Source organism: Leucopleurus acutus (genome assembly GCF_964270905.1).
Source record: "Leucopleurus acutus genome assembly, chromosome: 8".
In the NCBI taxonomy this organism is placed as follows: domain Eukaryota; kingdom Metazoa; phylum Chordata; class Mammalia; order Artiodactyla; family Delphinidae; genus Leucopleurus; species Leucopleurus acutus.
Genome location: NC_139151.1, coordinates 21,268,986 through 21,287,070, shown reverse-complemented (window position 1 = coordinate 21,287,070; position 18,085 = coordinate 21,268,986). Strand labels below are relative to the sequence as shown.

Here is an 18,085-nt window from a genome sequence, read left to right as displayed (position 1 = left end):
GCTCCGCGGCATGTGGGATCTTCCCCGGACCAGGACTTGAACCCGTGTCCCCTGCATTGGCAGGCGGATTCTTAACCACTGTGCCATCAGGGAAGTCCCTTAATACATAGTTTTAACTTCAGCATCATATTAAACAACAGGTAAGTATTTTACATGATCAAAAAATAAGGTTAAATCAAACAGGAGAAAGAAAGATAACCCCTAATATTTGTAAACAAACACATAAATATACTATCTTTATATCATGTTAGCAACACAACACACAGAACTAGCTTTTAAGTAACTTTAAAAGGTAGTATTTAGATAAAACAGTATATTCTTAGGACAATATAATGTCAAGATAAAAAGAGCTGCAAAGAAATGTTAGCTTTACAACTTCATCAGTAATTTTCTTGTTAGTAGTAGTATTAGTATAGCTATTTTGAAACTATTTCATGTATTGTAGGATAAAGCAAGTAATTTATGTTAATGTTAAGAACCAGGATCTTTTATGTAAGAGAAAAAGAAATACAAATATAAAAATCAAAGAAAACTAATTCCTATAATGCCAAATTTGAAAGGGAATGAATTCATTTATTTTTTTTTTCCTCACTTATTTCCTAGTCTGTCCCTGAAAAGGCTTAGAAACAGTACCAACCCAGTAGTAGAAAGTGCCTTGAGCACCCAGATACCATTCCCCAGTAAAAACAACCAAGGCTTCTTGAAAAAAATTACTGATTCCTGGTTGGGGGCAGGAAGTATTCAAGATAAGCATCAGACATTTTTATTATGCCAGAAGGCAACAAAGGCATTATTTCTGTGGTCATGTTTTTAAAAAAAAAAACAGTATAAAGGGGTTCCCACTGGTCAAAGATGGGAAAATTTGAGCATCAAAACGAGCGATGACTGTAGTTGATTGAAATAGTAGAACATGTAAAAATCCATGCAGTCATTATGATACTTTAGAGAATCATAAGAGAGAGAGAAAAAAAAGCAAGCTAAAAAATAAACACAAATCTTACTAGTTATCATTGGAAGTAGCTAGTGTGCCATCCTCTTACTCTGAAAATTGTTACTTAATGAGGAAGAATTAAGCATTCATACTTCTTGATCTGTTTTAGTTGTATTTCAGGATAACTAAATGCCCTTACTGACAGCAGAAGAATTTCATCTAATAAATGTAGCAGGAATAAAACAAAATTAGAAACTCACAATTTCGTAACCCCAATGAAATAATTGATTAAGGTACCAATAAATATTAATATTAGTGCTGTGGTCTCAGTGTGGCCCCTGTTCCAATATCTTAAGCTTCCCCTGTGCACCTCTTAAAAATATATGAATTTCTGGGCCCTTTCCAACACCTACTTTATCAGGAACTCTGAAGGTAGGTCCCAGTAATTTGTTGTAACAAACCCACTAAGGGTTCTGATGTACACTGGAGCTTGAGGGCCATATTACAAGGAAAAGTGACGAGAATCTTTAATTGAAGGATCAAGGTATTACCACTCCCCCACCCCCGAACTCACTGATCAATCTTAGCATTCCTAAAAGCAGGAGAACCACATTATATTTATCCAAGTAGATGCGCCTATGACATATTCTCGCCACCCTCCAAAAAAAATTAAACCTGAATCTATTCTATACTTTATACTTGAATTCCAAATTATAGGAAATACGGAAGATAGAAGAATATGTTAAATAATATCATGAGGAAGCAAAGGACAAATCCAGAAATTCTATAGGACAGCTGACCCAGTTTCTTTAAGAAGTCAGTAGCATGGGGAAAAAAAAAGGAAGGTGGGGGTGTCAGTGGGGGGCTGTTCCAGAGTAAAAGGATTGCAAAGACAAAATAAGCAAATACAAAATATACATCTTATTTGGATCCTGACTCAAATAAACCAGCTGGGGAGATTTGAATTCAAACTGCATATTAGATGGTATTAAAAGAGTTGTTCATTTTGTTAGGTGTGATAATGGTACTGTGGTTGTGTAAGAAAATGCCATTTATTTTAGAGATACGTAAAAAGTATTTAGGGTGAAACAAAATGATTTGCCTTAGGTTACTACAACAAAAAAGAAGAAGGAAGGAAAGGAGAGAGGGAAGAAGGAAGAAAAGGAAGGAAAAAAGGATAAATGAAGCAAGCATGGCAAAATGTTGATAACTTTTAAATCTGGAGGATTCATTATATTATTGGGTTGGCCAAAAGGTTCATTTGGTTTTTTCCGTAAGATGGCTCTGGAAGCACTTAGTTGTCCTTAACTTCATTCAAAACAATTTTGTTAGATTGTATGTGACAGTTGTCACATCAGCATGCATTTTAAAAAGACTTATCAAAATTGGCGAATTTTTGTGTAGCCATTTTAATATTAAAGATGGAAGAAAAAAAGCAACATTTTCAGCATATGCTTTATTATTTCAAGAAAGGTAAAAACGCAGCCGAAATGCAAAAAAAGATTTGTGCAGTGTACAGAGGAGGTGCTGTGACTGATCGAACGTGTCAAAAGTGATTTGCGAAGTCTCGTGCTAGAGATTTCTCACTGGACGATGCTCCACAGTCAGGTAGACCAGTTGAAGTTGATAGTGAACAAATTGAGACATTAATTGGGAACAATCAATATTGTACCACGCGGGAGATAGCTGACGTACTCAAAAGATCCAAATCAAGCTCTAAAAATCATTTTCACCAGCTTGGTTATGTTAATCACTTTGATATTTGGGTTCCACATAAGTTAAGCAAAAAAACCTTCTGGACCGTATATCCACATGCAATTCTCTACTTAAACGTAATGAAAACGTTCCTTTTTTAAAACAAATTGTGACGGGCTATGAAAAGTGGACACTACAATAATGTGAAATGGGGGGCTTCCCTGGTGGCACAATGGTTGAGAGTCCGCCTGCCGATGCAGGGGACACGGGTTCGTGCCCCTGTCCGGGAAGATCCCACGTGCAGCGGAGCGGCTGGGCCCGTGAGCCATGGCCGCAGAGCCTGCGCGTCCGGAGCCTGTGCTCCGCAACGGGAGAGGCCACAGCAGTGAGAGGCCCGCGTACCACACAAAAAAAATAATAATTAAAAAATAATAATAATGTGAAATGGAAGAGATCATGGGGCAAACGAAATGAACCACCACCAACCATACCAAAGGCCAGTCTTCGTCCAAAGAAGGTGATGTGTATATGGTGGGATTAGAAGAACAAGTACTGCTCCCAATTAGACCAACCGAAGGCAGCACTCAACGAAAAGCGTCCGGAATTAGTCAACAGAAAATGCATAATCTTCCATCAGGATAATGCAAGACCACGTGTTTCTTTGGCAAAAACTTACAGCTTGGCTGGGAAGTTCTGATTCATCTGCCATATTCACCAGATGTTGCACCTTGGATTTCCATTTATTTAGGTCTTTACAAAATTCTCTTAATGGAAAAAATTTCAATTCCCTGGAAGACTGTAAAAAGCACCTGGAACAGTTCTTTGCTCAAAGAGATAAAAAGTTTTGGGAAGATAGAATTATGAACTTGTCTGAAAAACGGCAGAAGGTAGTAGAACAGAAGGGTGAATACATTGTTCAATAAACTTCTTGGTAAAAATGAAAAATGTCTCTTTTATTTTTACTTAAAAACCGAAGACACTTTTTGGCCGACCCAATATTTTCTCTACTTTCATTTATGTTTGAAACTTCTATAATAAAAAATTTTAAATTTAAAATGCAGAAATACTTATTAGGATATATTTATTCCTGTGCTAGCCTTTATCACAGTTTATTATAATTGCCTGTTTACTTGTCTATCCCAGTATTTCTCAAATTATCAGTATTTCTCAAATTATCAGTATTGAAACACCAATTTTTTTGATTGGCCTGTCTGTCACAGACCATGGTTTTTGTAAAAATACAATAAAAATCAGTTACCGTAAGAGCAAAATTGGGGGGTGGGGGAGGACATACAAACTATAGCCTTAAAGAGTTTTCTTATTAAAACCAACAAACATAAAATTAAATTTCACTTAACAATCAGAACAAATGTAAACATAGGAAAGAAGAATTTTTTAAACTGTATCCAGTCATCAAAAATACACACATAGGCAATTAGTATAGAGAATTGCTATTACACTCATAAGGTTTTTTTTTTTAACATCTTTATTGGAGTATAATTGCTTTACAATGGTGTTAGTTTCTTCTGTATAACAAAGTGAATTAGCTATACATATACATTTATCCCCATTTCTCCTCCCTCTTGCATCTCCCTCCCACCCTCCCTATACCACCCCTCTAGGTGGACATAAAGCACCGAGCTGATCTCCCTGTGCCACGCAGCTGCTTCCCACTAGCTATCTGTTTTACATTTGGTAGTGTATATATGTCCATTGCCACTCTCTCACTTCGTCCCAGCTTACCCTTCCGCCGCCCCATGTCCTCACGTCCATTCTCTACATCTGTGTCTTTATTCCTGTCCTGCCCCGAGATTCTTCAGAACTTTTTTTTTCTTTAGATTCCATATATATGTGTTAGCGTACGGTATTTGTTTTTCTCTTTCTGACTTACTTCACTCTGTATGACAGTCTCTAGGTCCATCCACCTCACTGCAAATAACTCAATTTCATTTCTTTTTATGGCTGAGTAATATTCCATTGTATATATGTGCCACATCTTCTTTATCCAGTCGTCCAGTCAATGGGCATTTGGGTTGCTTCCATGACCTGGCTATTGTAAATAGTGCTGCAGTGAACATTGTGGTACATGACTCTTTTTGAATTATGGTTTTCTCGGGGTGTATGCCCAGTAGTGGGATTGCTGGGTCATATGGTAGTTCTATTTTTAGTTTTTTAAGGAACCTCCATACTGTTCTCCACAGTGGCTATATCAATTTACATTCTCACCAACAGTACAAGAGGGTTCTCTTTTCTCCACACCCTCTCCAGCATTTATTGTTTGTAGATTTTTTGATGATGGCCCTTCTGACCGATGTGAGGTGATATCTTGTAGTTTTGATTTGCATTTCTCTAATGACTAGTGATGCTGAACATCCTTTATGTGTTTGTTGGCAATCTGTATATCTTCTTTGGAGAAATGTCTGTTTAGGTCTTCTGTGCATTTTTGGATTGGGTTGTTTGTTTTTCTGTTATTGAGCTGCATGAGCTGCTTGTAAATTTTGGAGATTAATCCTTTGTCAGTTGCTTCATTTGCAAATATTTTCTCCCATTCTGAGGGTTGTCTTTTCGTCTTGTTTATGGTTTCCTTTGCTGTGCAAAAGCTTTTAAGTTTCATTAGGTCCCATTTGTTTATTTTTATTTCCATTTCTCTAGGAGGAGGTGGGTCAAAAAGGATCTTGCTGTGATTTATGTCATAGAGTGTTCTGCCTATGTTTTCCTCTAAGAGTTTTTATAGTGTCTGGCCTTACATTTAGGTCTTTAATCCATTTTGAGTTTATTTTTGTGTATGGTGTTAGGAAGTGTTCTAATTTCATTCTTTTACATGTAGCTGTCCAGTTTTCCCAGCACCACTTATTGAAGAGGCTGTCTTTTCTCCACTGTATATTCTTGCCTCCTTTATCAAAGATAAGGTGACCATATGTGTGTGGGTTTATCTCTGGGCATTCTATCCTGTTCCATTGATCTGTATTTCTGTTTTTGTGCCAGTACCATATTGTCTTGATTACTGTAGCTTTGTAATATCATCAGAAGTCTGGGAGCCTGATTCCTCCAACTCCGTTTTTCTTTCTCAAGATCCTTTGGCTGTTCAGGGTCTTTTGTGTTTCCATACAAATTGTGAAATTTTTTGTTCTAGTTCTGTGAAAAATGCCATTGGTAGTTTGATAGGGATTGCATTGAATCTGTAGATTGGTTTGGGTAGTATAGTCATTTTCACAATGTTTATTCTTCCAATCCAAGAACATGGTATATCTCTCCATCTGTTTGTATCAACTTTAATTTCTTTCATCAATGTCTTATAGTTTTCTGCATACAGGTCTTTTGTCTCCTTAGGTAGGTTTATTCCTAGGTATTTTATTCTTTTTGTTGTAATGGTAAATGAAAGTGTTTCCTTAATTTCTCTTTCAGATTTTTCATCATTAGTATATAGGAATGCAAGAGATTTCTGTGCATGAATTTTGTATCCTGCAACTTTACCAAATTCATTGATTAGCTCTAGTAGTTTCCTGGTAGCATCTTTCAGATTCTCTATGTATAGTATATAAGTTTTTTCTGTTACCATAATTAAGTAGTTTTTTAATGTGAAATGTGTGCTTTTTGCATGTTCTCTTTAGACCTTGTGCATTAATTTGAGCTTGGATTGATAACAGTGCCCCTCAATGGGGATGATATACTAAACCTAAACTGATGTAATTTGCAGCCACAGGTTTTTGCCTCAGTTACTTTCTCATCTCTCAGCAAATAGTATAGTTTTGGAGGATGTTTACACTGCAGAAATCAAAGAGTGGGGAAGATCATAGATGTGCTTAAATACTTGCTGAGATTTTCACTTAAGAAGTGAAAATACCATCTCTTTAAATAGTTGGTCTCTTAATCTCTGGAACATGGATGTTGTCATTTTTCTCACTGTGTGTTACAGGCTTATTGACATGTGATGACTGTAGCTTCAAACGGTAATTTTAGGTTCAGATATACCACACCTTTGTTTTTCAGACAGTCCCCTTCCTGCCAGGCTTCAAAGCTTTTTCACCCCCTTGGCTGTAGCGGTTCCAGTTTGGACTGATCGCTTCAAAAAACAATTACTGTAGATTCTACTGTGCTTCCCAAGACTCATTTTGTAGGCAATAGTTCAGGTTATTTTTCCACATGTATTAACTTGTACTTGTTCACATTGGATCTGTTAGGTTTCTCTGTGTTGTCGAAATCTCAAAAATCTTTCCCATTGACCCATTGATGCAGAATTTTCAACAGGAAGAAATTTTGTCTATTTGGAGAAGTCAATCATTTGTGAAAAAATTGTCTCATTTAGTGATAGATACAGTTTAAGTAGCATTTGTGTGGAATATTAGGAAAGATATTACTAGCTAGCCAAAATATAATCCCTTACAGAAAACGTATTGCATTCCCCTTGGGAATTTCTGTTTGCCCAAGGATCCAATCCTTTATTAGATTTCCCAGCTCATCCAGTATAGAAATGAGGCTCTGGTTTACTCTTTTGAATAGAAAGCACACTGTTTACTTGCCAGTTTACTTAGACATAGTCGCTCTGATAACAGTTTGGACATTTTGGCTGAAAAGTCTACATATTAGTTCTTAAGTGATCCTTTTTTCCCCTTCACAAGTATGAAAGGCTACTGTGTGTGCTCTGTAAAGGCAATGGGGAGTTGTGACGAGCTGATCATCTTGGTTTGTGATACTAGCAGATATAGAAAAATATACAAAATGTTCAGTTACATTTAAAGCCTATAACATGTAGAGTATAGCACTCCTACTCCACACTTTTATAATACTGTTTTTGGAGCGTTTCATGATACCATCCATATTAAGACACTAGTCAGACAAGTATTTAGTAAGTACTTCACTTGTGCTGTTTTGTGCATAGTGCTAAGCAGTGTGGGGAGTGCAGAAGAGAATGACATGGCCCCTATCCTCAGGAAGCTTAAATGATGGTATCTTTTATTTTCTTATACACAGAGTGTTAGAATTAGGGCTGTTTGTGTCTGCATGTGCACCCAGATGTGCACACACATTGAGATATTATGATACATATACAGATAATTAAAGTGTGAGGCAGTGTGGTATAAGTGATAAGGAGTTCAGAGGAAAGAGATTACTACCTGAGTGATGAGGGACTGTTTTAGGGCAAAGTGGCATTTGAGCAGGGTTTTGGAAGGATAGTTAGGATTTCAGTAGGAGTCTAGTAAAGAAGCTTGTTACAGTTTTAAAACAGTTTTTTTCAAAGTTTCTAGTTCCAGATCAGCCATTCACTTACCAGTTGTCTGAATTCAGCCAGATTACTTAATGACTCTGATCTTCAGTTTCCTCATCTACAAAATGGGAATTAGAGTAGTAGTTATCATAGAGGGCTTTTAGGAAGATTAAGTGAGATACTGTGACATGAACATGCTTTATAAACTGTAAAGTACTTTACAAATGTTAGTAAATTTTATAATAAATATTGAGGATGGCATGAGCCAAGGCATGGAATTTAAAAACTAGTAAAACCAAAGCCTGGAGCAGAAAATATGTGAAGGTGACTATAAATATTCATTCATTCATACAGTTCCTAACTTCATAAAATAATCTTAAATAGGAAAGCGTTTCAAGGTTTATGTTGACCCCCTTTCCCTCAAAAGACCATTTCAGAGGGCTTTTAGATCTTCAGGTAAAACTTGAATAAATTGTTTTTAGTTTTATTGAATTCATACAGAATTAATTCATACAGAATTAATTTTCAAATAAACTGCTTTAATAGATATTATAACATAGCACAAAAATAGCTAATGTATCTTGCACAGTATATTTCTTTAAAGAACATGGTTTTGAGAACAAGTCTGCATGTTTTGGGGTATATCAGAATTGCTCCACTGATTAGGAGAACAGGGTGAGAATTATTTAAGTTACTTTCAGGGACCATCGTATCTCCTTTTACAGGTGGTTTGTACAATAACTTCATGAATGGTTGTTTAAAGGAAAGATATCCCTCTTCTGATGAGATGTCAGAATTTATTCATGTTCTTTGTTTTAAATAAATTTTATTTTTAAAATGTGGTTAGGAAAAATATTCAATAAATTTTTCAACAAAGAACAGAGAGAGTGTTTGGGCTTTAAAAGACATTTTTTTAATTGAAGTATAGTTGATTTATAATATGATTATTGCAGGTTTACAACATATTGATTCAGTATTTTTACAGATTTACCCCATTTAAAGTTATTACAAAATATTCACTATATTTCCCTGTGCTGTACAATATATCCTGGTTGCTTGTTTATTTTATACATGATAGTTTGTATCTCTTAACCTATAAAAGCATTTTGAATAGTACTGTGGATATTATGCCAGTTGCTATTGTCTGGTCTTGGGCTCTCTCCACGTATCTGGGCTCCAGTGAAAATATGATTAGAATTACTTTTCTCAGGGCAAGGAACTTGGAAAACAGCGTTTTACTTGAACACTAACTCTCATTATTAAAAGAACTCTTTTTGTTGTTTGTTTACTGTATGATATCACTTATATGTGGAATCTAAAAAATACAAGAAACTAGTGAATATAACAAAAAAGAAGCAGACTCAGATATAGGGAACAAAGTAGTGATTACCAGTGGGGAGAGGGAAGGAGGGAGGGGCAATATAGGGGTAACAGGATTAAGAGATACAGACTATTAGGTATAAAACAATCTACCAGGATATATTGTACAACACGGGGAATATAGCCTATATTTTATAGGCTAACTATAAATGGAGTATAACCTTTAGAAATTGTGGATTACTATATTGTACACCTGTAACTTACATGATATTGTACATCTACTATACATCAATTAAAAAAAAAAGGACCAACCCTCTCATTTTATGATTGAGGAAGTTGAGGCACAGAGAGGAAAAGGCACTTAGCCAAGACCTTGAACTCGAGTCTCTGTGTGCTGTATTTCCCTTCATTCATTCTTTTATTGTTATTGTTATTAACTAATTTTGAGATTCTAAAAAGAACTTTTTGAGAGAAAAAAAAGAATCCTGAATACTAATAGTGGGGTTTTTTGGTGTGTGTGAATAATTCTCAATTCTTTCTTCTTTTACAGACTACCTTGCTAACCACGGCCGGTTAAATGAGTCTGAGGCGAGGCGCAAATTCTGGCAAATCCTGTCTGCTGTTGATTACTGTCACGGTCGGAAGATTGTGCACCGTGACCTCAAGGCTGAAAATCTTCTGCTGGATAACAACATGAATATCAAAATAGCAGGTAACTGGGACACAGCTGGCTCTAACGTGATCAGATATGAGCCGTGGCACTCAGGGTGCAGAAACAGACCTTCAGGCAGAGATTCAGGAGCCTCCACCCATGACATCAAGCTCTCTCAGAATGTATTTTATTCATTTCCTTAGTCCTATGTGTAATAATGAAAAGTAAGGGAAATAAGTTCCTTATCGACGCACACCGTGGCAGGACTACGACTGGGGTCTGATTTGTATCCTCAGTCTGATTTGTGTTCAGGCCCCTTTGTGGCACTCCACTGAGTGTGTGATGATTGGAGGGGCTGATAGGGCTGGAGGAGTAGCATAGGTTGCTGGTGCTCTACCCTGCTCTCTTAATTATGACTGGTGGCTGCAAAGAGATTGTAGACAGAAGAATGACAAAGGAGGTAATGGCAGTAGAATGAGAAGCACCTTGCCTTCTTCTGATACAATACGGTTTTGATTTATAACATGGAGACTAAGGATTATTTTGCTAGTTTTCCTCCTACCCTTTTCACAATTCGCAAAATCTTTTATAAATATTTTATATTCCAAGTTTCCTTTTTCACATGGTCAAAACTCTCATTCAGTCAATAAATATTTATGTGTCAGGTACTGTGCTATGCTAGGTACTAAGGATACAAATCAAAAAGTCATTTCCTGTGATCTTAAAAGTCTGGTGCGGAAATAAGAATAATGAAAATACAATATAATAGTTGCCAAAAAATATATGTACAGAGTGCAATAGGAATATAGATGTAGGAACATCAGTCTATCTGAGAAGTCAGGAAGCTGCACAAAGAAGGAACTCTTTGAACTAGGCTTGAGAGATGAGTTAGAAGCTTGCCAGGGAGGTAAACAGAAGTAGGACAGGTGAACTGTGTAAATAACCACAGGTACAAGAGAGAGAAAGAGATTGAAATTGTAATGGTGGGGAACCATTGCTCAATATTAGTTAAATGTAAGATCTGTAGTTATGGGGGATTGATACAGGAAGAGCACGTAGGCGAAGATCAGAATATGAAAGGTCTTGAAGGCCATGAAAAAGATTTTAGAGTTTATTCTGTAGGTAATAGGGAGATAGCCTATTGGAAATTTTAAGGCGGGGATGGAGATGAAGTGGGACTGGGACAAGATGATTAGATTTGCATGTTAGAAAGATGTCTCTCTGGCCACAGAGTGAAGATAGGTGGGAGATGGGGGTGAGACTGAAGACAGGAAGACTAATCAGGAACCTAATGCAGTAGTCCAATTAAGAAAATGTGGGTGTGTGCTAGAGTACAGCAGTAGAGGTTGTAGGTGTGGGAAGGAGAGAGAGAGATTTATTCTGGTTAGGGTTTGGAAGAAAATAAGGGGCACAGAGCAAAAGCTTAGCAAAGTTGTAAGCGGTGGTGTTTTGTCTTAGGGTATTAAAGAGGGACAGAGGCATCCACATGAGAGAAGCTGACCAAGAAGTGGTTGACTAGCTAGGTTGGATACTCACTGGACTCACTAAGTTTAGGGAGAAAACAACTGCCTTAGTTTGCTGCACTGTGGTATAAAATATAAGTGAAAAGCCTCTGATTTGTACATTTAACTGGTTTATTTCTATGCCATTTATCATTCATTTTCAACTTGGGCATTTTAGAGAAGGCAAGTAATTTTTACTTTAACTTTTACTTACTTTAATTTTAATAATTAATTTTAAACGCCAATGTCACATTTGTTTCAGGGAAGTAATGGATTTTTCATTCTGTAGTCTGTGATTTTTTTTTTCCTAATGGAATTGCCTGAATAAGACTGTTTTTTAAGTTAATTTGCTACATTCGCATTATATATGAAGATTTATACTGATTTATCTTTTTTGTTTTAAAAATACAGTATTAGTGTTTCTGTAATTTATAATGTGTGTTCATTTCTCCCAGTTTTCCTTCTTCTTTTGGCCCTTCCATTGGTCTCATTCATTTCACTCCTTTTTGCAAACTTTCCGTAGTGCACTTCACTGTAATTTTTTGTTTACTTCTCCTTGAAAGCATCAGCTGCCCTAAAATTGTCCTTCTCAGAGAGGACTCTTGTTTTTTTGAAGTTCTTTACTTTGTAGAAAGAAGGGGAAACCCCTGCTTCACCTTTACATTCCTTTATTGCCAAAACAAAACTTTCACCAAAAACAATACCTTAAAGGAGTTCTGGGAGTCATTTCAGGCAGAGAAAGAAAGGTTAGAGGTGGGAGTCATATGCTATAGGAATTACAGTGTCAAAATAGAACATCAAAAAACCTTGCAAACAAAATATGCAGAACATTCCATTAAGGTTATAACCAAGTTTTGCCTGGCTGTAATAATGTCTTCTATAATTCTAGCCTATAGTATAGGTAGATAAACCCAGTATTTCTGTCATTATGTGAAATCTAATTATTTGTTTGTTTTTGCTATTTTTATTTTTGAATATCTGAAATTCAAGGCCTTCTAATTTTTATCTAGAAGACAGGTAAAATCTCAGAGACCTAAAGTTGTTCTCTCTGGTTAAGCTAGTATCACAGCTAACATTTATTGAGCCTTCATTATTTGCAGGTACTCTGTTTTCAGATGAAAAAACTGAAACACAAAGAGATTACATAACTTCCTAAGGCAATTCAGATAATAAGTAGCAGACCTGGAATTCAAGCCTAGATCTCTCTGACCACAGTATCTGGCTTCTTCCACTGCACCATGTTGTATTTTCTAAACATTGTTTGTCAGTTATTCCTCAAGGAGTACTCACTAACTGAATTTTGGGTTCCATCATTCTATATTTATACATTTAGTGTCCTTAATTCCATATCTCACAAGTAGATACACACACACACATACATGTACACACAGTATAGCTAAGTGTTCAAATTTCTTATTGCCCACATTTTTTTCGCTGTCATCCTCACCACCATTTACCCCAAATTTTAGCAAATGTTTATTAAGTATCTACTATGCTCCTGGGCTAAATCCTGGAGATTCAAATATTTCAAGACAAAAACAACAGCAATACAAAAACACTCAACTCTGCCCTTACCTTAAGGAGTTAATCCAGAACCAGACCTTTAAGTAAATATAACATAAAAAGATAACTGTCATACAGGCTATGAGGCTGGGAGGACGACTAACTTGCCGGGAAGAATCAGGGAAATTATTAGCTAAGACTTGATTAAGAAGGAGGCATTTGTGGTGGGATTGGGGGAGAGAAGGAGAAAGGAGGAGAGTTTGTTGAGGGGGTGAGGTAGGGATGGCAGCTCCAGGCAAATGGATCAGCACATGCAAAGGCAGGCAGCCCAGAGAACTCAAAGTGTGTAGGGAAACTACAGACCAGGGCTAGTGGAGCATAAGTGCCAGTGAGGAATGATAGGAAAAGAGCCTGGACAGGTAGGCAGAGCCAGATCATGGAGGATTCCACATGTCATCAGAAGTTTAGATGTGTTCCAATGCTGTAAAAGAACTTCTCCAGGGTATTTATTTTAATCCATAGATTTTTATAACTTTTTTATGGCCCTGCTTCCCTTTAAAAATATCATCTTCTGATCTCTGAAGATTCTTCTTGAATTTTAAAGAAATCTAATACATGTAGGAAAGATGGGGCTCCATGGAAAAACCTCAGAATAAAATACAGAATTATTCTCTCAAATTATACTATCTCTGTTTATTCTGCTTATGAAGATCTCTTTAATTGCTAAATGGGCTGAATAAATGAACTGTTTTAACCATCTTGTATGTTGAAGTTGAAGAGAAGTGCAAACCAAAACTAGATTTAAATTAAAACATTTGTCTCTGTTTATAAGACAGAAAATGGAATAGAAGTATCAGACGTGGTTCATTTTAATAAGTACAGAAACTTGGTTTTGAAATCAGCTTCTCATTTATGCTCCTCCAGCGGGTAAAAACTTCAGACACTGGTGGGCCATGAATTCATCCACACCTGTGTGTGTTCATCGCCTCAATTATGAGACCTACAGCCATCGCAAAATACGAGTGTTAGGATATTCAGAGTAAGAGGCAGAATGCAAAGAAATTTTGGCTTTCATTAGGTTTTTTTTTTTATATATAAATGTATTTATTTATTTTTGGCTGCATTGGGTCTTCGTTGCTGTGTGCAGGCTTTCTCTAGTTGCAGTGAAGCGGGAGCTGCTGTTCATTGCGGTGCGCGGGCTTCTCACTATGGTAGCTTCTCTTGTTGCAGAGCACGGGCTCTAGGCGCGCGCGGGCTTCAGTAGTTGTGGCACACAGGCTTAGTTACTCTGTGGCATGTGGGATCTTCCCGGACCAAGGCTCGAACCCATGTCCCCTGCATTGGCAGGCGGATTCTTAACCACTGCACCACCAAGGAAGTCCCTTTCATTGGTTTTGATAATTGTAGTACTGTTTCCTCCACGCTATTTTGGCTATGACTATTTAGGCATTAACTTGAGAGTAAATAGATGAAGGACATTTAGTTTTATTCTTCAACTTTCCTAATCTGAAATGTTTATAATGAATACTTAGATAAGAATTAATATGTATGAATTACTCGGAGGAGGTTTTCAGAAAATATCACAATTCAAACAAGGCTTCTCATAAAGAATGTGGAGTTTGATATCAGACAGTACTGGTACAAATTCTGGCTGTGCCATTAGTAGCTGTGTGACCTTGGGCTGATTAATTAACCTCACTGAGCCTAGGTTTCCAAATCTGTTAAACAGAGATTAATCCATTTCTCAGGAACATTGTAGGGATTAGTGATAATGTTAGACACAGAGAGGTCATAGGTAAGATTATGGGCTCTAGAGCCAGGCTACCTGGATTTGAACCCTGGCACTGCACTTACTAGCTGCATGACCTTGGACACATTACCTAACCTCTCTGTCCTCAGTTTCCTTATCAGTTAAGAGGGAATGACAGAAGTTCATATCTCATAGTGGTTATTAGTTAATATTTGCAAAGTTCTTAGAACAGTGCCTGGTACATAGTTAGTGCTAGCTAAGATTTTGTTAAATAAATTGGGGGCTTTTTGTTTTGTTTTTTAATATATTTATTTATTTACTTATCTATTTTGGCTGTGCTGGGTCTTAGTTTCGGCATGCAGACTTCTCAGTTGCAGCATGTGGACTTCTCAGTTGCGGGATGCAGACTCTTAGTTGCAACATGAGGGCTCCTTAGTTGTGGCATGTGAACTCTTAGTTGTGGCATACATGCGGGATCTAGTTCCCCGACCAGGGATTGAACCCAGGCCCCCTGCATTGGGAACATGGAGTCTTACCACTGGACCACCAGGGAAGTCCCAAATAAATTGTTAATTAAGGTTCCTGGCACCATGTAAACACTCATAAAAGGTAGCTATTATTTGTATTCAGTGTATAATTGATTCCATGTGAAAACAAATTCTGAAAAGTTTGATAGCCATATAAGCCCCCCACCGTGTCTTTTTTTTTTTAATTACCAAGGTTTAAAGCCTTATTAATACAAATCTCAGAGGTACAAGGAAAGTTTATCATTTATATTCTAAATTGTCTCTGCTTGATGTAAATTAATTTTTTTTTTCCCTTGGAGGGACCTTCAGTGTAATTAGTAATGTGATATAAGCCTGATTAATCTGACCTGTGCATCACAAGTCACTTGTCTTTAGCCCAAGAGGAATGCTTCCTTTCTGAATTGACCTATGATCTCTGAGTAGCCCATCATCTCTCATGACTGCTTCTAACAACCTTCCTGCTTATTAGAAGACCTTGAGACAGGGTTTCTGTATATATAATTCTAGTTTTGTGCCCTGGAACCAAAAAAGGGTGGGAGAGGCTGAAGCAGGTTTTGTTAGTGAAATATTTATTAAAAGTCTTCCATTTGTTATCCTCCTGCCACTAGTATTATGTAAAATGTGCAAAGAGCTTTTGCATCAGCAAACACAATGAGACCTTGTCTTTATCCTTCAAGCCTACTTAGCACTAGCCGCACATTAAGCCTGGAATATGGAAGACAGCTCAAAGGGTTTTGTTTCCTTTTGTTTTGTGTTTCCCCTCTTCACCTCCGCCTCCCCCACTCCATTTTGGGCTGAGGAAGAGCGTTTACTTGCTTCTTAGCTCACTGAACTCTCTCACTGAACAAATAGATGTCTCACAGTGGTCAGCAGAATCACATTTCATCTCAACTGTGATGATTGTTCTTGTGTCCTCTTGTCAGGTAGGGAGGGAGTGACTGGTGTTTGGAAGTAAACTGTGCAGCTGGCCTCTTGCTGGTGGGCAACAAGGTATGCAGTGACGTCAGCGTTGGCTGATCGGTATTCAGTTTGTGCAGTGGGTCAGCTCCGTCTCCACACTCTACTACCTTTCATTTGTCCGCTTTCATTTCCTCATAATTGTCTTCTTCGTTCCTATTATAATAACTACAAAAGATGTGTAACTCTTCAGCAAGACTGGATATCTGAATTCTGGTAATTTTAGAAACAAGGATAAATTTAACCCTAAAACCATCTGCTTCTCTGTAGGAGGATTTTTAAAATTATAAATTAGACATTATAACACACTGCTGGAGATTAAAAATTGCCTTGGTTGTGTTGATTCCTAGAAATCATTTACTTTCTCTTAGCTTGAAGACTGGTTTTCAATGTTTTGGTTGCTTTTTTCCTTTTTAAAATAATGACTTAAATTGTTTACCTAACGACTTCTATTTAGTCTTTGTTATTTAAATATTAAATCTTGAAAGTATTTAGTAATTATAATTATTTTGCAACAATAAACAGCGACAAACTGTTTAACACCTGTATCTTTTTCAAAACCTCCGTTTCATTCTTTATTTCCCGGCTACTGGAAGAGTGGTCTGGGGACCAGCATGAGCATCACTTGGGATGTCTGTTAGAAGTGCAGACTCTCAAGCCCACCCCTCGGCCTACTGAATCAGAATCTGCATTTTAGCAGGTTCCCCAGATGATTTGTATGCATGCTAATGTTTGATCTATTTCACTCCGACAGTATTCACTAATGTGCTTTGTTGCCATCAGACAGTAATCAGCTTATTTACTCTGTGTAAGGAAGGCCCTGTTATTCCTAAAACGTTAGCCCTTTGCTAATGACGATTGGGCACTGATAATTTATGTGATTTAGTGACGACAGTAATAATAATTGATTTTTGTTATCAGGAAGATTCAGGTCAGTCACTTTCAAAATATAAAGCAGAAAACAATAATAGTAGTTCTAATACTGTTTTCAAATATATCCATGGTCTGTTACTAGTTAGATAAGAGGTAATTAGAAGACTCAGCTTTTAAGGCCAAGTTGATTTCCATGAGTCAGTCAACACTAATGTGGTTAGAGACTCTACCCCAAACACTCTCTTCTATCAACATTTTAGGCCACACAGAAACCAGGTGAGAAAATATGGATATATCAGGAAATCTCAAAACTAACGTTAAACTAAAAACTTGGAGTACATGCCTTAGCGTTGTAGGGATAGGAACATAAATCATCTTCACATGAAAAGGACAAGATGTGTCTATTTTAACACATTCTTAAAATCAATATAGATTTCTAAAATGAATGTAGGTGTATGTTTGACATTTACTTTGCAAACATCTTAATTATTCCCATTCATTTATTAAGGATGCTTTTAACATAGCATTCAATATTGTAGAGATGAGAAAGCCCTCACTTGTCGACTTCTGCTAGCAGAGGGATAAATTAGAAAATCTCTCATTTCTATATAATGTAAAGGATTTTTCCTGGGTTTATAACAGCCTTATCTCCAATTTTAAGTTGGATTAAACTTCTCTGACTATGAGGCCTTACAACAAAAAAAATAAAAACAACTTCTCTGACTAGTGACGTTCTTAGAACATCTGTGGTATAGTAAAAAAAAAAAAAAGAACACCTGGCTTGGAGTTCAAAGGCCCTGTATTTGAATACTGGCTAAGCTACTTGCAGCTGTAGATATTTGGGCAATTCAGTTAACTACTTTCAGCTTCAGTTTCCCCCTTTGTAAGGTAAGGACATTCATACCTCACACGGCTGTCATCATGATTAAATGAGATAATATATACAAAAATACCAAGTGTGTAATGCCTAGTCCAAAGTAGGCAAGACATAAATGGTTTTTGGATTTGATTATAATTCATACACCATGTTGAAGGACTAGTTGTCATCTTGTTTCAAAAACTTCTTATGATTTCATATCTTAAAATTGTGAAGCTAAGAGGTTCTTTGAGAAAGATTTGTCTTTTCCCTGCTGTGCTCAAGAAATGTTGAAAATCTTGATTGATCTGAC

General features: G+C 36.8%; 1 protein-coding gene across 3 annotated transcripts in view; it reads left to right on the top strand.

Moving 5' to 3' along the window:
• SIK2 (salt inducible kinase 2) overlaps window positions 1-18,085 on the top strand; it is a 127,725-nt gene that overhangs the window by 73,754 nt on the left and 35,886 nt on the right. For all 3 annotated transcript variants that reach the window (XM_082844781.1, XM_082844780.1, XM_082844782.1), the window contains exon 4: window positions 9,703-9,864. In XM_082844781.1, coding sequence (XP_082700907.1) covers window positions 9,703-9,864 — 162 coding nt within the window. The remainder of the gene's footprint in view (window positions 1-9,702; window positions 9,865-18,085) is intronic.